Raw genomic sequence first — 24,839 nt, forward strand, 5'->3', positions numbered from 1 at the left:
CTCCCCTCTGGCACTCCCAGTGTGCATTCCATGGATTGGTTGGTCGCAGCTCTGGATCTTTCTTTTGCTCAGCCTAGGAGTTTCCTTTGGTTAGAGCTTCTTCGTCAGTTCCGCCCTCTATGGTTTTGAACTTTAAAATCTGATCCTCTACTTCCTCTTGGTGCTTGCAGAACCTGCAGTTCCTCTATTTGCATGTTCTTTTCGAGTGACCGTCGGCATTTCCATGACGTCACATATAATAATGATATACTATCAAAACCAAGATCAAAAAAATGAACAAGAAAAATGAAAATTAAAACAATTAAAGTTAACGCAGATGTATCTTTAACATTATGATGAAATAAAAAAAGTGTAGGACAATATAAAAGTGACGGAAAATACAAACTAGGTATAATGTGAGAAAGTTATCTCAGGATTAAACGAAATGATGAACGGAAGAAATTATGCAGAAACTTTACAGTTTGAAATGTAACTAATTCAAACAATTAAACAATAATAAATTCATAAGCTAGATAAAAATACTACACTTACCTCGACTTGAACAGTACCCCATGGATATTGCCTCGCTCTGACCATTTTATTTCCTACTTTAATAAAGTCGGTGCTGCCGATAACTGCAAAAGGTACATGAGAGTTCATGGTGGAATTGATATCAGAAACGGATTCGTCATCTACTGGAAATTCATAAATTGAAACACCATTGTTTTGAAGTTCAGCGATGATTTTAGATTTGAATTTTTGTAGTTCCGTTTTCGATATTGTGTCAGCTTTGGCTATTATGGGAATGACGTTAACCTACAAAAGGAATGTATAATATGAAATATTTTATCTAATAATTTCTTCTGATTATACGTCACCCTTTTAACTGACTATTTACTATTTTTCTTGAGAATAAGCCACAATTTTCCTTTTATTTTTCGATTTCCACTTCTTCAAAAAGTTAAAATAACTTTGTTTTAAAGTAAAATTGTGGCTTATTCTCAATACTGCAGTTAATGGGAGCAAACAGGATATTACCTCCGAATTCTATCCTACAGCATGGATTTTAATGAAATTTTGGGAATACCTCTACTTATCTCCTACTTCAAAGTCTATATACTATGGCGCTTTTTATCTTGGGGGCGGTTCCCACCCCTTCAAAGGGATGGAAAATTTTTTGGTCAAAATAACCACGGAAGTGGCTAGAGAGCCTAATTCTAAGCAAAAACTGTTCTACAATTATTTTTTCAAAACTCAATACTTTTTGAGTTCGTAGTCGAAAATTGGCCAATTTTCATTGAAAAATGACACCTTTTCGGACGGTTTTTGCGAATAGCTTAAAAACTGTGCATCTAAATAAAAAAACTATATAATCCATTTTTGTGGCTTATACAAAAAACAAAGAAATTCGTTCCTTCACAAATCTTCTGGTTATAATACAAAAAGAGATATGGTAGGTGAAAAGAGTTTGTTTTTTTGTGCATGCTCAAATCGGTGTATTCAACTTGAAATAACAGAGAGACGGTCGATTTTAACAGAGAGACGGTCGATTTTAGGTGTATAATGCTACCAATACTTTTTGTAGTGCTTGAATACTTTTAAAATGAGCAATATTAAATGTCGATGACATTCAAACTAAGCCAGATATGGTGCAAGAAAAAATGTTGGGTACTGTATTTTAGGAAAAAATGGAAGTATATTTAACCCCTCATCCACCAGAATTTAAATGCATCGTTTTCATGTTCAAAAAGTTGGACGGGTTTAAAATGAATGGATTTGAAAAAAATAAGATCAAATTATAGTGCGGATTTTTAAATTTTCTTAAAATCTTCCTTTTTCTCCATGTAACTTGAAAATGGTAAGAGATATAGTAACGAAAAACTGAAACAAAATTTTTGTCTAAACAACAATTCATTTTTGTACCACATTTTTTTATCTCTTATTACTTTCGAGTCACATGGAGAAAAAGATTTAAAAAAAAATTAAAAATGCCCTTTAAAAAAACCCACTGCTTTGTATAGATGTGAGAGCAACGTCGATCTCATGAATCCCGTTACTATCCTGCATGTCTCATTTAGCGCAGTATCCACTTGTCTGATGTGGGCAGATCTGCTCTAAACAGGGCACCCATATTTATCAGTTGAACCACACAGTCCGTCCCACCTTGACTTTACAGTATAGGGAACATAGGCAATGCAGTCCTTATGAGAGTTTTTAACGCGGTGAAGCCGATTTTATCAAAAAGAATTTGTATTCGAACATTAGAGAGATTATTAAAACTGTTTAAGAAAGGCATTCTATAATTTTTGGATTCATATGCGTAATAACTATAGTATATCAAATAAACTTAAACGCATACGAATCCTAAAAATGGAGATTGTCTTTTTAAAACAGTTTTAATTTAATCTCTCTAATGTTCGATTACAAATTCTTGTTGATAAAATCGGCATCATCGTGCAAAAAACTCTCATAAGGACTCCATTGCCATGTTCTTATACTGTATAAGGCGATGAATATTGTCAATATTTTTGAGTTGCTTTCCTGGGACGACTTTAATGAACAATAGTTTCTTCGATTACATGGAATAAATTTTAACTTGAGGATACCCGTTGGAAAAATTATAGCATGTGATTAGTCTTTAATAACGACCACGCCCAGCCATGAAAGTAAAATTATCTCGTTAGTAATTCCACTGTAAATCATAAGGAAAAAACTCTGATTTTATCCCGCTGTGGAAAGTATTTGATCTTACTCTTATACGGGGTGTCCAGAAACTCTACCGATAAACAAAGACAGGAGATTCCTCAGATAATTTTAAGGCAATTTAACCCAATTCACCTAGTACGAAAATGTTTCCTAAGGGAGCTAGAGCTCTTTTAAGATGGCGTCTTGTAATTAGTTTTTCTTAAATGCCTCTAGAACTAGAACGGTTGTAGCTAGAAAAACGAAAATTGGTACGTACATTTATCTTCCAGAGATAAATCGATTCAATTATAAAAATCTATTTTTTCGGCCCAGATAAACATGATTTAAGGTGCTTTGGATTATAGGTCTGTATCCCGCGTATGAAAAAAAAGTTGATTAATAGCAAGCTGAAAATTTGTTAATAGCTTAGGGGTGTCTAGTCGGATAAACTTTGATATATGGGAACACTGGAACAGGGGCAGTTTTAATTGTGGAACAGGTTAAAAATTTGGAACGGTCAGACCACGAAAACGGCACATTTATTTTGTCCGACAGAACAGACTTAAACTCTCCGAACAGATATTAAACTCTCATGCCAAAATCAGACTGCTATTTATCACCAAATGGGCGTTTTAATGAGTGGAACATGTAGAATATGTCAAATGACAGGAATTATGACCGGTGATAAATAGCAGTCTGATTTTTGCATGAGAGTTTAATCTCTTTTCGGAGAGTTTAAGTCTGTTCTGTCGGACAAAATAAATGTGGCGTTTTCGTGGCCTGACCGTTCCAAATTTTTAACCTGTTCCACAATTAAAACTGCCCCTGTTCCAGTGTTCCCATATATCAAAGTTTATCCGACTAGACACCCCTAAGCTATTAACAAATTTTCAGCTTGCTATTAATCAACTTTTTTTTCATACGCGGGATACAAACGTATAATCCAAAGCACCTTAAATCATGTTTACCTGGGCCGAAAAAATAGATTTTTATAATTTGTTTAAATTTTTTTTAAATAAATGTAGCAATAACTCCGAAATTATGGCATTTAGGTAAAGGGAATATAACATTAAAAATAATCAGTGTTTCCTAAGGACTTCAAAACGCAAAAAATATACAGGGTGTACCACTTGAAATAAGAAAGTTCATGAGATTTCCAGCAAAACGGAAAATCTGACAACAATGTAATTACCACTATAATATCGGCTGCATTAGAAAACCCTTACCCACCAAAATCTATAAAAACCGTGCAAGCCCTTTCCGAGATAATTGAGGGTTTCCATACATAAAACTCACTCTGTATTAGTTAAACTTACCTTCTGATCCAGCTGTTTCATGCATACCAAATCTATTGATTTTAGTCCATGACCTGTTGGGCATATAAAATATAAACAGGCGTGAATTCTTGTGTCGTGGAATGTGGAAAGAGATCTCTTAATTTTTAATTCTTCCTGTAGGTAATTTTCAAACTGTGCATCTATGTAGTCGACGATGGCTTTGAAACTGTTTTCCTTGTTAATTTGATCTCCATAACCAACTGTGTCCACTATTGTTAACTGTAGGATATAAATAAATAAACAAATATAGTCCGGGAGCTTGGGCACATTTTTACCATTGATTACTAACAAGCTAATTTTTCGTGAGTAGCTTCATTTTGACGGGACGCCCAGGGGCGGCACGTCGGGATAGGCAAGGTAGGCGCTGCCTAACCTCTTCAAATGTACAATACAATAACAAATTATTTATTAATATAAATTTCTTATTTCAAAATTGTAATTTATAAATTTTGACACAATGCGTAAGTATCTAAAATAAAAAAGCTACTTTTTAATTTCTCTTCAAAGTTGTAATTATTGTACGCTCCTCGTAGTAGTACTACTGACTTCTAAATTATGGCACTACCCTATGGTCAGGCACTTTAAAATCTGCCTAACCTAAAGAACAGAACATATGCGTCTCTCATTCTTACGCTAAGTACAGGGCTGTTGTTACTGTGGCTGTGGCTTGTCTAGCCCTACTGAACGAGAATTTCCGGGAACTTTTTGGGGCTAGGTTAGCCTACTTTTTCGAAAACTTTTTCGATATACCCAATGCGAGTAGCCGCCATGTCTTACCCCACCAATGTACCTTTCCCACCACACATCCATTCCAAATCCCGCGTAACAGGGGAGGCAGCAGTTACGCGGAAACTCCAGGTAGCCTGTGAATACAGACTGCCACTGCGTCCGGAGGCAACCGTGATAAAAAGCCTAGAGGAGTAAACCTCAATAAAAAATCCCCATTATCACGGTGGAAGGCATCGTGCCAAAGATATGAGAGATGCGAGGGTTAGAGCATCATAAACGATCCCTTCGGGATACCTGGCGACCTCCCGAAGTAATACAGCCTTAACGCGGTAAGGGCGCACTGCTGCGTCGGACGAATAGCACGTCCCGACTCGTGGGAATTCATATGAATCCAAATCAAACAAAGAAAGCAAAGAGGGAAGACGAAGACGACCAAACGCAAACGAACAAGGATAACGCTACAGGTAAAAATGTGAATAGGGAAGAACAGCCGCTAGACGGCAAAGTAGACGAAGAAGAGCAGAGAAAATTCGAATTGGAACTATTGAATTGGCATAGTCAGCAGCCAAAAATGAACAGATCGGGTGTCCAAAAACACTCGACACTGGTAGGGGAGGAGCTTCTAGGAGAAATACATAGGGAAGAAGAAGAAGAAGAAAAAGAAGATGGAGGCAAAAGAGAGGAAGGTTCCTCGGCAGAAATTGTAGAGAATGCAGAAGCAGAAGCTGAAGGAAAAAAAGAAAGCCAAGGGGAAGCAGGATGGCAGGATATAGAAGGAAGCATCCTGGCAACTTTCCTGTTCGATGAGGGGGAAAGAATCGAAATGCAACAAGTAAAAAAAAGAAAGGGGGATAGTCTGGAGATTAATGAGAAATTTAAGAAGGAGAAATTAGAAGAGAGTAAGAAATACTCTGAAGAAACGGATAAAGAGAGGGTCCAGAGGAAGATAAGGGAGATGCTCGATATCCTAAACACGGATGGATCCATAGAACAAGAGAGGATTAGAATGAAGAAGCTACTGGGGGAAATAAACACGATTCAAAATAAAACCAGCCATATCCAAGTGTCAAAAGGAGAGGAAGAAGAGATAAAATGCGAGCAATGTCAATTAAAGGTAGAACAAGACAGGCAGAGAAAGGAGACAGAAAAAATAATAGGGATCCTAAACAAAGGGGGAGACTCAAACGCATTTAGCCAAATCTACAAAAAGAAATGGGAAGAAAAGGTCTTTGAAAAAACGAAGTGGGAACAAGGTGGACTACAGGAAACGGTAGAAAAGAAAGAATGCTTAATAATAACGAAAAACGAAATAACAGAGGGGGGGATAGAAAGTGTAATAAGAACATATAGGGAGGAAGTCTTTGAACTCATAGAGGGATGCAAAGAGGGGGACATAGAGTACATCGAGAATGCTAAGAGAAGCTCTATGGCTAGTCAAAAAAACCAGTGGTATACATACGTCACAAAAATAAAGAGACACGGGATATATGAGATGGCCGAGAAGGCCATCAAGCAGATAAAAGAAAGGGAGAAGCAACCGGAAACGGTTAGAGTAATCGTCAATAATGAAATTAATAAAGACGATGTGCGGAAGTCACTAGAATTCGTGGGTCGGGGGGAGAATATTAACTGGGAAATTATAGTAAGAGGAAAGGAAATGGATAGAGAGGTGAGAAACGAACAAGAGGAAGCCCTCCTAATTAAAACGGGAGAAAAGACATACACGGACGTGCTTAAAGAAATGAATAAAAAGATCGATATCGGGAAGATAGGAGTAAAAGTCGACAGATTAAAAAAAACCGAAGGGGGAGATATCCTCGTTAAATTAAAAGGGAGGGGAGCCGCGGAAAAATTAAAAAAAGAAATGGATACAAGGATGTCTGGTATGAACATGGCCATACGGAAAAAAGAAAATTATTTTACGATAACGAAGTTGGACCCTGGAGTAACAGAGAAGATACTACATAACGCCATAAAAGCCTATACGGGTATCCCTACAGAAGAAGTGGATATAAAAACGCTAAGAACTAATAGGCACGGGGAACAGGTGGCTACTATAGCCGTACGCCCAACAAAAGCCGAGGAACTGAGGAAGTATAGCACAATATGTATAGGCTGGGTGGTATGCCCGATCATGGAAAAGCATACGCCCGTAAGATGCTACAAATGCCTCTTATATGGGCACAATACATATGAATGTAAGGGTGAAAGCAGGGTAGCGTGCTGCTACAACTGCTTTAACGGCGGTCACACGGCGGCGCAGTGTAGCAGCACTGCCTACTGCCTGACGTGTAAAGAAGAAGGGCACCGCATGGATCGCATGACATGCCCAGCCTATAGGGCGTGTGTATATGGCAGAGTGGGAAAGGGAGCCCTCTAAGAAATTCGTAAAAAAAAGAAGAAAAAAAGCGAAAAGGTGAGAGATGGTCTCCTGGAGAACGGGGGTGGGCCCATATACAGTCCACCTGTGGCACAGGAGACCGTCTCTCGCAGGGTTTCGTTTGAAACATCTACGAGAAAAAATAGACCTAATGCACTGTTATTTATTTATATTAATAATATATTTATATTTCTTTATTTTTATTTAACGAAAAATTTTATTTATACAAACCCTATCTATTTTATTTATATTTATACAAATTTTATTTATTTACTCTATTTAACTATTTTATCTACACTTATTTATTTATTTATTTTAGTTCTTAGGTGTTTTAATTTATTGACGAGACGCGAATCCGACGCAGTAACGACCTCAGGGAACTGAACCAAAACGGACCTCAAGGATCAACCTGGTATACGGATATTGCAGGTGAACGTGGGCAGAGCGCGCCGTGCGCACGACCTTGTCCACGCAAAAGCCTGCAAGCTAGAAACAGACCTGCTCATCGTCCCAGAACCAAACAAGAAGATTACCTCAGGCGGTGGTTGGGTCCAGGATGACGGAAAAAACGTGGCGGTGCTCATTAAAAACGGGGATGTGGGGGTGCGGAGCATCGTCAGGGGGGGAAACCATATCCTTATTAGGTTGAGGGATTTCTGCCTCCTGGCATGTTACATATCTCCCAACATCCCTATGTTGAGATACAAAGCCATTGTAGATGAAATAATGAACGCCGCCACGGATGAAAAAGAAATTCTGGTCGCCGGGGACATAAATGCGAAATCCAGGTTATGGGGTTCCCCCATAAATGACAAAAAGGGGGACCTGTGGAATGAATGGATAGCCCAGGCTGGCCTCCAAGTATTAAACAATGATAAACCAACCTTCGTGAGGGGGGCCAGCCAAACACACATTGATGTCACGTTCGCGAGTGAGGGGTTATCCAGAAGAGTACACGAGTGGGATGTCCTCGACGATCAATTATTCACCTACCACCGTTATATAAAATATGAAATAAAGGTAAAAGGGGGAGTAAGGCGGTCGATGGGTCACACGGAAATCTATTTCAATAAAACCATGTACCTATCGGAGGTCAGAAAGATCAATGAGGAAGAGATTTCTGACCTTGGCCAATTGAGAAGAGCACTAGAAAACGCTGCAAAGTTGGCCACCGTGAAGAGAAAGGAAAATAAAAAAATCCCCCTACTGGTGGACGGATGAGATAGAAGGTCTACGGGAGAGATGCCTCAGGGCTCGTAGGAATTACACGAGAAGCCAGGGCAACCTCGAGCTCTACGAAATATACAAAGATCTAAAGAGAACTCTAAATAAAAAAATAAGACAGGAAAAAAGAGAGAAGTGGCAGACCCTGATAAAAGCATTGGAAGACGATATATGGGGCGACGCATATAAAATTACCATGAAGACGTTGAAGATCATGGCCCCATATAAACTTGACGAGGACCAGCGGATGGAATCAGCTGAACTCCTCTTCCCCACCAAGCAAACCCAGAATTTTGTAAAAATCTATCCAACAATGGTAGAGGAGTTTACAGAAGAGGAAATACGAACCGCTGGTCAGGAAATGAAGACGGGGAAAGCTCCCGGCCCCGACGGGCTGCCACCAGAGGCAATTAAGATAGTAGCAACTGAGAAACCAGGCTTGATCAGAAGAATATATAACGACCTACTGCAGAAACAAGAGTTCCCCAGGGACTTAAAGGAGGCGAACCTAGTTCTTCTCCTGAAGCCTGGGAAACCCCCCGACTCAGCATCCTCTTATCGGCCAATATGCCTCCTTGACTGCCTTGGTAGGTTCTATGAGGGACTTATCAGGAAGAGGATGGAGGGCATGTTGGAAGATGAGAGAGTGTTATCAAATCAACAGTATGGGTTTCGTAAAGGTAGATCGACAGTCGACGCCGCGACCTGGATAAGGGACGCGGCAAAAACAAGCAAGAGGAGATGGGTGGTCCTCGTTCTGTTGGACATAAAAAATGCTTTTAACTCAGCAAACTGGGGCCTTATAGTAGACAGAATCGTCGAATGGGCCCCAGAATATGTGTCCAACATAATAAAGGACTACCTATCTGACAGAACCGTATGAATGTCGAAAAAAAAGAAGAAAGAGATGACCGCGGGAGTACCCCAGGGGTCAGTCCTGGGACCCTTACTATGGAATATATTATATAATGGGGTACTAGAAGTAAACAAGGAGAGAGGAGTGAGAGCGATTGCATACGCGGACGATCTAGCTTTACTAATCGAAGACGACACGAATAGGGGAATAATAGAAAAAGTTAATAGAGCCATACGAAAGACCGCGGCTTGGATAGAAAGAAACGACCTAAAGTTAGCAGTAGAGAAGACGGAAGCCATAATCTTGAGGGGACCGAGAAAAAGAAATGATATTATATTTGAATACAAAGGCTCCGCAATAAGACCCCAGAAGACAGTGAAATACTTAGGTATAATATTCGACGGCAGGATTGCATTCGGACAACACGTACAGGAAGCATGTCGGAAGGCAGAAAAAAGGACCTCCACACTAAACAAGTTGATGCCAAATATAGGGGGTCCAGGATCCCAGAAAAGAATGGTGATGCTACAATCAATCCTATCTATAGTTTTATACGGGGCCCCAGTGTGGCACGAGGTCCTTCGAATGAGGAAGTACAAAGACATGCTTCTTAGGGCCCAGAGAAAACCTCTGATCAGGGTGTGCAGCGCGTACAGAACCGTATCAACCATTGCCTTACAGGTGGTAGCTGGTGCTGTACCGGTGCACATCCTGGCCGGAGAAAGAGTCCGAATGTACCAAAGGGGCAAGGAGGCAATAGGTTCAGGACCACAAGAAAGGACGAGAAGTCTACAGATGTGGCAGAGGGAATGGACAGCCGAAGTCGAGAAGGCAGCCTGGACAAGATCCCTGATTCCGGATGTGGTGAGATGGTACGATTGCCGGCATCGGCGCGTCAACTATTACTTCACACAGTTCTTGACAGGACATGGATCGTTTAGGAAATTTACCTATCGTATAGGGAAGACCGGGGACGATCTGTGTCCCGACTGTGGAGTGGTGGATGACGCGCAGCATGTTGTGTTTGAGTGCCCTGCATATCACGCGGGGCGTACCGAGCTGCAGCTGGGGCTGGGATCCCCTCTAGGCGAGCCTCATGAGCTAGTCGATAAAGCTATCGACAGCAAGAGAGACTTCGACCTGATCATTGCTTTTGTCACCAAGACAATCAAGCACAAAGAGGAAAAAGAGAGGCGTCTGCAAGCGGGATGACCAATCGTCATTATTTATTTTTTTATTCATTTTTTTAACGTGTTTGTGTCATGCAAGGCAGTCAGCGGGGGAGGACCCTTTACATCCAATCTACGCTGACTGCCCTTATTTTATATTATTTATTATGTTTTATCGATCTATTTATTTATTTATCAATTTTATTTATATAATATTTTACCGTTTTTGTTCTAATCTTATTTAAATGTGGTGCATGTCTCAAGAGGCATTCAGTAGGGGACTTTTACCTTCTACTCAGGCTGAGTGCCTCTTGTGTTTCTCGTTCTGTTTCTGTTTTGATTTATGTTTGCCTTGTTCTACCCGTGTTCGTCCTGGGGCAGCTGGAGGGGGAGGACCTCTTACATCCAACCTACGCCAACTGCCTCCTTGTTTTAAGTCTGAGATTTTTAATGAATATGTGTATTGAATGAATGAATTGATGAAAGTAAGAATGTTTGGCGTTGCTCGTAATTACCAACTGGTTCTGTTTTGCTAGTTCCATCGTGAGGGGGGGGCATTCTGGTCGCCCTGCCCGCGGGAGGGTTGCGCTGGACGGTCGCTTCACCGGCCGGTCTGGCGTGAGGCTCTTGCGGGGAGGAGGCTAGGAGGCCGCCAAACTCATGGAATGCACGCGAAGAGTGCCGGAGGGGAGTTAAGAGTAAGGTCGGCGGGTCAGATATGCACGCTAAGTGCGGTTCCAGACCCGTCGGCTGAAGAAAGAGGGGGTGAGTTTAGTCGGTAGGCGGCCTCGGCCCGCGGTGAAGCGTGCCGGACTGAATCCGACACACCTGGGACATCTTCCCAGAGGGTCTTTTGAAGATTCTCACCTCCCAAAAAAAAAAAAAAAAAAAAAAAAAAAAAAAAAAAAAAAAAAAAAAAAAAAAAAAAAAGGTTAGCCTACATTTGTTTGCGCCTTCGGCAATGGTTGTCTCGAGCTGCATCTCGGGATATCCAATTGTATGTTTTAGGATCCTGACTACAAATACTGAAAAAACTAAAAGTGCGAATTTTGTCATAAAATTTGGTATGTGGAGTTAGAATAATATTTGGAACAACTTTTCCAAATAACTTTTTCCGATATCTCTAACGCGAAGCAAAATATCGAAAATTCGCCCTGTTTGTAAATTCGCAGTAGATAGCAAAATTTTAAATCTGTATTTATTTTGATAGCCGCAATATAGGGGTGTCTTCATCTTAAATGCGACACACTGTGTATATAGGTATATGAGAATATAATATGTAAAGAATATTAGATTATAGAGTATATATAAAGGTATATGTGTCGCCTACCCGCATACTGAGGTCACAAGCCGCCACTGGAGACGCCCAACTTTTCCTTACAAGTTTTGTTTGTGGTAGCTAAGGCTGCACCTACATTGGATCCGTATTTCTCCGATCCGATCATCATCATCATTCTCTTTGCCTTATCCCTATGCGGGGTCGGCTTCCCTAATTGCATTTCTCCACACAATTCTATCTTGGGTCATATCAATGTTAATACCCTTTAACAAAAAGTCCTGCCTTATCGCCTCCCCCCAGGTCTTCTTTGGTCTTCCTCTCCTACTCCTTCCAGGAATCTGCACTTCAGCTATTCTTCGTATTGGGTGATTAACGTCTCGACGTTGAACATGACCAAACCATCTTAACCTATGCTCTCTCATTTTGGCATCAATTGGTGCCACACCTAGACTTCCCCTAATATACTCATTTCTAATTTTATCCTTCTTTGTCACTCCACTCATCCATCTAAGCATTCTCATTTCCGCCACATGCATTCGTTGTTCCTCTTTCTTTTTCACTGCCCAACATTCAGTTCCGTACATCATAGCCGGTCTTATGGCTGTTTTATAGAATTTTCCCTTCAGCTTCATTGGAATTTTTCTGTCACACAACACACCACTCGCTTCTTTCCACTTCATCCATCCAGCCCTAATTCTACTGCATGCATCTCCATCTATTTCTCCATTACTCTGTAATACCGATCCTAGGTACTTAAAACTATTGCTTTTCACAATCATTTCACCATCCAAAGATACCATTTTATTTGTAGTAGCTCCATCTTTAAATGAACATTCCAAATACTCTGTTTTTGTCCTACTAAGTTTTAAACCTTTTTCCTCCAGAGCTTGTCTCCACTGTTCCAGTTTTTGTTCTAAGTCTCTTTCACTATTTCCTACTAACACGACATCATCAGCATACATTAAGCACCATGGAATGTTACCCTGTAGTTTCGCTGTTATCTGGTCCATAACTAATGAGAATAAATACGGACTAAGCACAGAGCCTTGGTGCAATCCTACTTTCACATGAAATTTATCAGTCTCTCCCACACCTGTCCTAACACTAGTTGTTGCTTCCTCATACATATCCCTCACAATCTTTACATATTCACCAGGGACTCCTTTCTTATTGAGTGCCCACCACAGAATCTCTCTTCTCCGATCCGATCCGACGTCGAATTAAAAACAAACTTAAGCTATTAAAGCGCAGTGCCTACACTGCAATGGGAAGCCCGATCCGATGTCGGGCGATTGATAGGAGAATCTAGGAAGCTACTCAGTTCTACGTCGGCCGATATCCAATGTAGGTGCAGTCTAACAGTGCTAGCAGGGGTGAAATATGTAGTTTTGACGATTCTCAAAAATTTATTATAACTGTTTTTTTTTTGTTAATTTTCAAGATAATTATCTCCATTAGCCGAAGAAAATTTTGCCCTACAAAATGCAAGGTCTTATCAAAGAGTCCCCCTTTTCAACATGCATCATTAACGAAGTCCTGAAAAAAAAATTACTAACCATCTGTTGTGAATAGAGAATTGAACACCCTTTCAAATGAGCTACCACACGACCCCTATTCCCATTTAAAAAATCATCGATTACGACATCACGCTCAGATGGATGACGTCACTAGTATGAAATATATATCAAAAAATTGTAATTTAAAAATAAAAAACGACCTGTTTCGGCATTTCCTAAAAATCTAATAACTACTGCCAACTATCGAGGTGAACTCTTTTCTTTGGCCACCTTGTATAAATAAATACATATCTAATTTTTTTCTTTTATCCCCTAGTTTGCAAATTAAAAAAAAAATGCAGCGGGTGGAGGCTATGCGGGAGGGTTCAAGAAATTCTTCAGAAATTTCTGAAATTTATATTTTTTTTAGAAAAAATCGTTTTTTTTTTTCAAATGGACGCTCAGCGGATTTAAATTTTGTCGTGTATTGTTTACTTTTGAGTTGTAGAAGATATTCCAACAAAAAAGTTGAAGATATCGTAAATTAGATAATAACATGTTTCAAGCTCACCGTGCGAGGTTATGAAAAATAATAACTAACCACTTGATTATTTTTCTGTTGGTTATTTGTTTAATTTAACACTCACGTTGTCCTACAAATTGCTTGGTCCGTTTTTTCAGTCCTCCAATTAAATACATATTTGAATATCTTGAAATTACAAATCAATTTATTCTCTGCTATTAGAGCGGAGTTACACAGAGTGTCCCCGAAAATAGTGCGTTCCTTAAAGGTATAGGTAGAAGGCACCGTGTAGAGCAAAAAAAGTCTTATAACATTTTTTTCTAAATGCAACCGTTTGGCTAAAAAACCAAAATACATTTTGGTATGCAAATTGAAATCTGACAACTATGTATACAAAAATCTAAACATAGACAATCACAATTCAAAAATAGTTGCAGGATTTTAGCCATAAGTATTTCCATTAAACCCTGTCTTCATCCTAAACAAACAAACAAATTCTTGTTTTGTTGGATTTTCAAACATGGGGTGGTACAATTATTTTGCAGATGTACCTGTCTGACCTACATTTGTGGTATCAAACAAACAGTTCTTGTACAGTGATGCCAAATTAGTTAATTTTATGAAAATAAAAGTTCGCTTATATGGCGAACAATGTTATTTTTTTTAATGGTTAACTTTATAAAAAAATGTTATAGGACTTTTTTGTTCTACATTGTGTATTATATCCATACCTTAAACGAACGCACTATTTTCGGGGACACCCTGTATAGAGCGGTACAAGTACGCATGCGCAGAGCGTTGTTTACATGAGCAACGAATATAGATGCATTGGGCTTTTCATCACATTTTTTTGTGCGCATGACAATTCTTGTCGGACTAGCGATACTTACCTGTTTTCTTCTAGCTAGGACATTATTTTATTTGAATAAAAAATACACATATCGACCACGTGGTACCTTTGTCCTACAGTTACTAATAATAAAATGGTCTTGAGGTACTAACAGCTTTTGAACGTAGGACCAGGACAACGTACCACGCAATTTGTAGGACAATGTGGGTGTTAAATTATTTAAATATTAACTAACCAACAAAAAAAATCAGGTGGTTAGTAATCATATTTCATGACCTCGTTGATGATACATGTTGGAAAGGGGGACTCTTTGATAAAACGTTGGATTTTGTAGGACAAATATTTTTCCGGCTAATTTATATAATTATCTTGAAAATTAGAAAAAAATCAGTTAGTAATAAATTTTTGAGAATCGTCAAATCAACATATTTCATCGCTGCTACCCTTGTTAGCTACCACAAACGGAAATTGTTGTAAGGAAAAAAGTTGGACGTCTCATCACAATGAAGCTACTCACGAAAAATTAACTTGTTAGTAATAAATGGTGAAAATAGGCCTGGGATCCCGGACTAGTAGACATATAGTAATCTCCAGCTCGGAAGAACCAACAGCGGGCATCTTTTACTAGTATTTCCGAATGTTACTGGAAACGTGGACCAAACACCCCGTATAATATTCAACCATTTACGTTTATCAGTTTCTACTTACCTTCAATCTTACATTACTTTCTTGCAGCTCATAGGTATGTGCCTTTAGTTTTACTGTAGGTAAGGAATGGGGACTCGGTGATGATTCAAAGTTTGTGTTAAAAAGGGAATCCATTAATGTTGATTTACCTAAACCTGTTTCACCTGAAATAAAAGTAATCAAAAATTATATTACTATACGTTTTTTAAAATCAATGAATATAATCATACAAAACATCTATGATTAATTTACGCGTATTGCTTGATGTATTAGTAATTTTGTGACCTGCTGATTGACGCCTAGTCCATGCCATTAAAAAAAATTATGCGGGCCGTGTTGACTGCTGCTCTAAATAGTTCTTCGCTACTGCACTCAAACCATTTCCTCAAGTTCCCAAGCCAGGATACTCTTCATTTTCTCTTCTTCGAATTTTGCTTTACATAATAAGTTCTAATAATTCAGTTATCTTTCACCTCTTTCAACGTAATGACCTAATTAATTATTACCTAGCAACCCATGTACCACGTGTGGGAGTCATATGTTGTCCTAAGGCCATATCGATAGGAATTATATCCATCCTTTGGATTTTACTATGTATACACTTATACAGGGTGTTTCATTGGGAAACGGAAATACCTACTTGAATGGTGAATAGAGGTCACTGAGGCGGTTCTAGATATATCACATTTATTGCCTCACCTATTTTTATAATCGAGTTACAGGGTGTTTTATCGATTTTGCTCATTTCTTTCTGAACCCATAACTTTAGAACCACCCGGTATATTTTTTTGATATCTAGTACACATATGTCTCATTTACAACACAACCCATCCAACTACTAATCACAAGAAAAATTCAGATCCGGACTAAAAAAATTATAAATTCATTGTAACCTTGAAACAACACCCTGTATATTGAAATTTTTAAAATCCGTTTGCATATTTGAAAAGAGCACAAAAAACTAGATTTAATGGTTCGCTTAAATTTTTCGGCCACACAATTTAATGACTTTAATTTTGAAATCATATTGACGTTTTTAAGAACTCTTAGATTAAAAAGTAGGTATTATTAACTTTTAATAATGTTTTTAAAGTTAATGAACAAATGCTCATTTTAAAAATAATCAAAACTTATTTACTACTTTAGAACGATACATTTACTAACCACAAGAAAAATCCAGGTCCGGATTAACAAAAAAACATAAAGTAGTTGTGACCTTGCAACAACACCCTGTATATTGAAATTTTCCAAATTGGTTTTCCACATACTAATCACAACAAAAATCCAGGTTCGGATTAGTAACAAAATAATAAGTAAGAGTGACCTTGAAAAAACACTCTGTATATTAAAACTTTTAAAGTCCGTTTGAACGTTTGAAAAGAGCACAAAAAACTAGGTTTAAGAACTCTAACAAAAATTTTGATATAATTTCAAAAGTATGTACTTTCATTAAATTGTCCGCGTAAAAATTAAAGCGAACCATTAAACTTTTTTTGTGCTCTTTTCAAATGTTTAAACAGATTTTGAAAATTTGTTTACAGGGTGTTTTTTCAAGGTGACTATCACATTATATTTTTTTGTTAATCCGGACCTGGATTTTTCTTGTGATTAGTAAATGGGTCGTTCTAATATGATAAATAAGTATTTATTACATATTGTTAAAATGAGTATTTGTTCATTAATTTTAATAATTTATTATTAAAAGTTAATAATACTTGCTTTTCAATCTAGTTTTTTAATAAAAGGGTTCAATATAATTTTAAATTAAAAGCCATTAAATTGTCTGGCCGAAAAATTTAAGCAAACCATTAAACTTGGTTTTTTGTGTTCTTTTCAAATATGCAAACAGATTTTAAAAATTTCAATATAGACGGTGTTGTTTCAAGGTCACAAAGAATTTATAATTTTTTTAGTACGGTTCTGGATTTTTCGTGTGATTAGTAGTTGGATGATTTGTGTTTTAAATGAGACATGTGTGTATCAAATATCAAAAAAATATACAGGGTGGTTCTAAAGTCACGGGTCCAGAAAGAAATGGGCAAAATTGATAAAACATCCTGTAACTTGGTTATAAAAATCGGTGGTTACAAAAAAGGCAATAAATGTGGTTTATCTAGATCCGCCTCAGTGACCTCTATTCACCATTCAAGTATTTCCGTTTCCCAATGAAACACCCTGTATAAGACATTTAGTATATTTTTAAAAGGTTTTCTTAGTATTTTTAGGGTGACTCAGCATGTTCTTGTAACACTGATGATACTCTTGTCACAGAGCGAAAACGTTTTGTTTTTATATTTGTAGCCCTTCTAGGGGCTTTTTAAATTAATATACCTTTTACCAAGACGAATTTTTCATTAAATTTACTTGTAATAATGAGTATTTTTGCCCTCTCATCACATGTCCTGAGTACTCATATTTTCGTCTTTTGATAGTGACTATTATTTCCGTTCCATTTCCTATCCTTCTAGTTACTTCCACGTTTGACATTCTTTGAATCCATGATATTTGTAGTATTCTCGAATTCAGCTCAAATTAGACCAAAATTCAAAGGCAGTCAACTTATTCAGATGCATTTAGTGTCCACGCATCTAAATCGCAAAGAAGAGTAGAGAACACGTAACGCCGAAGCATCCTTAGGCTTAGTTTTAACCTTATATCCCGACAACAAAGAAACTTTTATTGAATACATAATACACATGCTATTTCAATTCATATCTTAATTTCTTGAGTTTGATCTATACTTAATGTTATCCATGTTCCTAAGTAGTTGTATGTATCCACCCTCTTCCATATTTCATATGTACTTTTTTAAATGATATCCTTTTTCTTAATCCTTAACTACTGAGGTGAATGTTTCAGGGCGTAGACTCTGACATGCGGTATGTCATACCGTTGTCTATGCTCCTTTGTTTTTAATATGAATTTGTCTTATATCACTGTATTTGTTTTTACATCAACTACGGAATGATTCTTCACACTGCTGTAGAATAAAATTATTCTGCTCCAAATAAATTAAACTTTATTTTTCATTAAAATTATCAACGCATGCACAATACCGGGTGTCCACTTTTTACCCCATTTTAACTGCCTATAACTTCTGAACGGCTTAAGATAGAAATATGCGGTTTTCGCTGAAATGTTTTATTTTAGTAAAAGTTTTGTTTGAATGGATTAAATTTTTTATTTCGCTTTTAAAAAAATAAATGACGGATTTTTTAAAAAACCGTTGTTGACTTATTTTTTAATGAAACACCCAGTATATTTTTTTGTAAATTGAAAGAACGGTCTTTCGACCTATCCAGCGATATAAAGTTTTTAACATCGGTTGTTCAATGACTGAGTAATTAATTTTTAAAATGAGAAATGCAATGTGGAAATCACATAAAATAAAATCAATTTGCTTAGTTATTTTAATCAATAATATGTTATTTAGTTAGGTATGTGCTTTCCACGTTGTATCTCTTATTTTAAAAATTAATTACTCAGTTATTTGACAACCGATTTTAAAAAACTTTATATCGCTGGATAGGTGAATGACCGTTCTTTCAATTTACACAAAAAAATACTGGGTGTTCCATTTAAAAAAAGTCAACGGTTTTGTCAAAAATCCGCCATTTTTTTTTCGTAATTGAAAACGATATAAAAAATTCAATCCCATCAAACAAAACTTTTAGTAAAATAAAACATTTCAGCGAAAACCGCAAATTTCTATCTTGAGCCGTTTCGAAGTTATAGGCAGTTAAAATGAGGGAAAATATACAGGGTGAGTCACCACTAACGGGAAGGAAGATTACAGCGAAATGGTAAAAGATTTGAAAAAAATTTAAATTAGTAGTTTGTAAGTTGATAAAATCTACATTTTAAAATTATTTTAAAATATACAGGGTTTCCCAATAAATGGCGGCGTATCAAAATTATATTTTTTCTTATGGAACACCCTATATTTTATTGCATTTTTTAATTGTCCGCAAAAAGTAAGGTATAGTTTCATAAGGCTTCCCTATACCTATGTACAGAGTGTTCTGAGTTCTGTTGACGTTTCTTAAAATGTAAAGTTTTAAAAGAAGGCTTATTCTCAAGTTATCTAAGAAATTATAAAAAAAATTACTTTTACATTTAAATATTTGGATATTGGTTGAATGTATTTCATGATTAATTATTACACATTTATTTACAGGGTGTTCAAAATTTACAGTTTCATTATTGGATTATTCAATGTGTCATATGATTCTTATTTTAAATGGAACACCATGTATATTAATAAATAATTATACCAAACAATTTTACCTCTTTCGAATGGTATATGGATGTCCTATACCTAGGTCTCATAGTTATTGCGTAATCTACAATTATTTAAATTCTTAATCTATAAATCGATTTTAAAACAAAAGATTTAGTTAATTAATGACATTGTATGACATTGTCACCTTATGACAGTACGGTCTGGTTTTTATTTTATAATTAATGTATTCCATGATTGATTATTACACATTTATTTACAGGGTGTTCAAAATTTACAGTTTCATTATTGGATTATTTAATGTGTTATATGTTATATGATGCTTATTTTAAATAAAACACAATGTATATTAATAAATTATCGTACTAAGCACAGGTTCCTCTTTCGAATGGTATAGGGATATTCTATAACTAAGAGTCATAGTTTTTGCGTAATTTAAAATTTTCTTAAACGGTAAATTGATTTTAAAAATAATATTTATAGCCACTCTCGATTTTTAAACTGTACGAAATAAATGTTTGTTTACTGTATCATAATGAAATGAAAATTATGTCTATTTACTAGACCATTATTATGAAAAGTAGGTATATTCGTCTGTATACAATACATTAAAAAAATCAGGATCTTCTATGAAGTCCATAAACGATAAGTTAAATATTTATCATAATCCTGTTTGGTCTAATACTGGTGTATTTGAGTTTTATATGGATAATAGTGGTTTCTCTTAAGTATTCTAACAGTCGTTTGACTGATTTACAATTCACCCGAAATTTTTTCTTTACTAGTATTTGCGTTTTCCGTAACAGAAAGCAGAACATCAAGCTCCTTGACGTCATCACAAATAACTGGTTTATTTTTATTTAACTTTTCGTATGCAACATTACCAGTAGCACGGAATCTATTGAAATCTCTCAAAAACGTCCTTTTTGGGTGTCTTCTATCAGGATAAGATACAATTTTGCAAACACTCCCCAATGCAAAGTACCATGTCTACTCTTTCGTAGATAACGTGATTATTCATTTTTAGGAACAATTAAATTTGAATATCATACACGGATGTTTATATTTTTGATAATTACCAGACCGTACTGTCATAAAATGACGATATCATACAATGAGATACATCTTTTGTTTTAAACTCGATTTACAGATTAAGAATTTAAATAATTGTAAATTACGCAATAACTATTAGACCTAGATATAGGACATCCATATACCATTCGAAAGAAGTGACTCCGTTTAGTATAATGGTGTATTAATATACATGATGTTCTATTTAAAATAAGCATCATATGACACATTGAATAATCCAATAATGAAACTGTAAATGTTGAACACCCTCTAAATAATTGTGTAATAATTAATCATGGAATACATTCAACCAATATCCAACTATTTAGATGTAAAAGTATTTTTTTCATAATTTCTTAAATAACTTGACAATAAGCCTTTTTTTAAAACTTTACATTTTAAGAAAAGTCACCATAACTCAGAACACTCTGTACATAGGTATAGGGAAGACTTATGAAACTCTACCTTATTTTTTGCGGACAATTAAAAATGCAATCAAATACAGGGTGTTCCATAAGAAAAAATATAACTTTGATACGCCGCCATTTATTGGGACACCCTGTATATTTCAAAATAATTTTAAAATGTAGATTTTATCAACTTACAAACTACTAATTTAAAATTTTTTTCAAATCTTTTACCATTTCGCTGTAATCTTCGTTAGTGATGACTCACCCTGTATAAGTGGACACCCGGTATTAAGAAAACGGTGGAGGTTCTTTGAAAATCCTTTATAAACTGAATTACAAAAAAACTTGAGTACATATTGGTACCTAAAAAAATAGTAAAATAATGTTGAAAGCACTTAAAAGTAGAACAACTGCATGAACTGTAGAAACGTCAACACTGACATGCGGTACTTGATACCGCAAGAAAACTTTACGTCGACGTAGCTTAAAGACTAAAGCTTATTAAAACTGCAGCAATTGGGAGTAGGAACAACTAGACACCACTTGAAGGTACAGTGGAACCTAGATTATCCGTCACGGCACCGGACCAAGGTTATGACGGATAATCGAAAAGACGGTTAACAGAACATTTAAAAAAATTCATAGTATTATGGTGACACAGTGAATTATGGTGACAGACAGACATTGACTAATAATTGCGTTTTTATTTTCGGCTTGCGATTCAAAAAATAGAACTCTAAAAGCACAGTGTCATTTATCATTACCTATTTAAATTGAAATTTAATCCAGAGCCCTGGATAAGAACAAAAATTATTCAAAGGTAATACCACGAGTCCTCTAAATTTATCAAGCAAAAGTTAGAGGACGAGTGGTATTTGAAAAGATTATTTTGTGAACCAATATGTATTATTAGTAAATACAGGCATCTGTGAAATATTTTTAAGACAACTAGGATCAATGTCTTAAGTAGGTTATAGATAAATTATTTTATGATTTAAAAATGAACCAATTTATTTATTATATTGTTAATACATAAAAAACTGTTTAAATCGAAAATGAACAATTATTAAAAACACAATTTTTATAACTAATATGAGATTTTCCAATGTCGTTCGTAACGTCTAATTTGTCGTCACTTTCAGTATCATTAATTACAGTCGCAGTTGATGTACTGGCAATGCACTCAGTTGTAGTAGTTGTTCTAAGTTTATTAATAATTTTTTTATGATGTTCTTCATTAACTTGTAAATAAGGTTTTAACGAAGAAGCTGTGGCACGTCCAGTTATTTTTACTGCCTCCTGTTCTTGAATTCCTGCCTTAACAAGATGAGATACTACACTGGATCGGCTTGAATGATTTGTTATTTTTCGGTTTTGTGTGTCCAATCCGCATTTTTTTGCAGAGTTCTTCAACCATTTTGCCATTTCATTTGGTCCAATGGGAGTATTTTTATACCATATTCCATTACCTGTTTGCCAGTATGGATTTGGGGTGAGGAAAAATCTATCGCTGGTAATATTTTTACCACGCTTCTCCATGATTTTTTTATATAGTCTTATTGGGCACCTTTCTGGATCTTTAATGTTTGGTGTCAGCCATTTTGAATCCGAACACTTTTTTTGACCACCTTGGCATGTTTTGGTAAAAATTGGATTATATTCAATCCTTCCTGTTTCTTTGCCGGCATTATTTATTTCATATTTGAAATAATCAATTCTACAATGAACACCCTCACCACCGCGCCATGCTAACTCGTAAGAGACAACATGAAAAAATTTCATCTCTAATCCTAGCGGATTATTTTCATCGCACGAGTCTATAATACTCAAATACTCTTTTTCATCCAGCGCTATAGCACTTTGTTTTCTTTTTTCGGGACGACTGTGTAACTCTTTCCTTTTTGCATTTCTCACGTCTGTTGCCTTCTTGAATTCAATGTCGGTAAACGGGTTAAAACTTATATTAAACTCTGAAAAATATTTTTTCTACGAGCGTGCAAAAATGTCTACTTTCGCGCACGCATTTTAGTTAAGAAAGTTTCACTTTTCCGCGTGTTACTTTTCCTCACGCGTGTTACTTTTCCGCACGCGGTTTTTACTTTTCCGCACGCGTGTTAATTTAGATATGTTAATATGGCCTTAAAGTAATTATAATACATGCAATAAACTAATATTTAGATATTATTTACTAATTTATTTCAAATATATCTTATTGTGTTCCTGTTTTAATGAAATTAACGCGACAATTCGATGAAATAAAATTATTTTGACATAATATTCGAAAGTCAAATCGGTAGACAATAACAGTCGTTTTGAATCATCGTCATGGAAACCAAAATCGTCGTCATACTAACTAATTATATTGAAAGTTTGGTTTTGACAACCTTGTCAAAGAGTTAATTTGTGTATGTATTTTCATATTAATTAAATTAATTGATTAAGATTTGGTCATTTTTTAAAGACTCTTAGAAAAAATATTGTTCCTAACTCTTGCAGAAAGGCTCTTTTCTGCACTCGACTGCTTGCCGAACTCCCGCTTCGCGTCGTTCGGCAAACTGCAGTCGCGTGCGGAAAAGAATAACTTTCTGCACTTGTTAGGAAAATAACTATTTCTTGAATCATTTTGGCTGTTACACTCCAAATAGTTTTAACAGAGTATTCCTTGTAATCTTCACCGTTCATTTTCTTCATATTCATTCCCCAATCTTCAAGAACTTTTGCAATTTCTTGAATACTGTATTATCATTCAACTGATAGTTCCTTACTGTGCAAAATTGCTCAAATTGTGTCCAAACAGACCTTTTTGCCTTAATTGTATTTTGAGGCGTATTATTTTTTAACAAATCTTTAATTTGTTCATGATTATTGTCACCAAATCTAACGCTAACGTCCATTTTGTTTAAATTAAATTATGACGATGTTAAATCGCGAAAATTTAAATCGGTCAAAATTGCGCGGCCTACTTGCTTCGTGGTCTTACCCAGCTACGCTGGGTGAGTTCACCACAGTGCAGTGGTGTAATTGGTTTTGCCTAACACCCAGGTGAATGCATTTTATTTAATTATTATTCACCCCACCCGTCTTTTTGTAATAATAAAATAGGAGAATGTAATTTTAGAACTATTTTACTAATTCTACTAATATAATGTGTATTTTAAAAGTAACTATTGTTCCAAAATATTACGTTGTAAATATTCGAATCCTTTTATGTGATAACACTGGTTTGTTGAAATCGGCAACAAAATAGAAGAATTAGTTCTGTGTTCTGTGTACGGTTTACATCGGTTCTGTTTGACGTTTATGAAAAGTTTAGAAATATTTATTTTGAAAATAAAAACTGTAGAAAATCTGAGTATATCGTGGTTAGTGTTTTTAAAATATCTATGTACCAGGGCTGGTCATAAATTAAGTTAGTAAACACAGGTACGTACGTATAGGGCTTTTCATTCACAGTCATTTGTTTCGAGCTTCTGTCATATCTCGTATAATCCGTGTATATTAATATTATACACAGATTATACAACATTTGACAGAAGCTCGAAACAAATGACAATCGATGAAAAGCCCTATTATGTGAAATTTAGGGTACCTTAAGTTTTATCAGGGAAGAGACTGTTTTATCAAGTAAGAGGCTGTTTTATCAGTATTACACTCAATGATTGGCTAGAACGACGCGTGGTGATTGGCTGAAAAAGCAAAAACGTCAGAATTTGACAGGTGAAAAAAATAATCACATAAAAAATGCGGTGGTGGCATAACTGCACATGTACATTTCAACGAATTTCGTTTGGCTTATCGCAATGCTCAAACAAAATGAATTGATGACTAAATTTTTACTTATGTATACAATATAACTTATGTATGGACCCTGACGGTTAACAGAGGTGACGGTTAATAGAGAGACGGATAATCGAGGTTCCACTG

At 36.0% G+C, this 24,839-nt stretch overlaps 1 protein-coding gene across 3 annotated transcripts in view; it reads right to left on the bottom strand.

Moving 5' to 3' along the window:
- Positions 1-24,839, bottom strand: part of LOC126882235 (septin-2) — a 135,081-nt gene that overhangs the window by 43,076 nt on the left and 67,166 nt on the right. For 2 of the 3 annotated variants that reach the window (XM_050647057.1, XM_050647058.1), the window contains exons 3-5: positions 15,216-15,358; positions 3,981-4,220; positions 532-795 (exon numbers count right to left, since the gene is read on the bottom strand). In XM_050647057.1, coding sequence (XP_050503014.1) covers positions 532-795; positions 3,981-4,220; positions 15,216-15,358 — 647 coding nt within the window. The remainder of the gene's footprint in view (positions 1-531; positions 796-3,980; positions 4,221-15,215; positions 15,359-24,839) is intronic. The other variant, XM_050647059.1, reaches the window with a different exon arrangement.

The sequence above is a fragment of the Diabrotica virgifera genome, chromosome 3 (genome assembly GCF_917563875.1).
Source record: "Diabrotica virgifera virgifera chromosome 3, PGI_DIABVI_V3a".
NCBI classification, from domain to species: Eukaryota; Metazoa; Arthropoda; class Insecta; order Coleoptera; family Chrysomelidae; genus Diabrotica; species Diabrotica virgifera.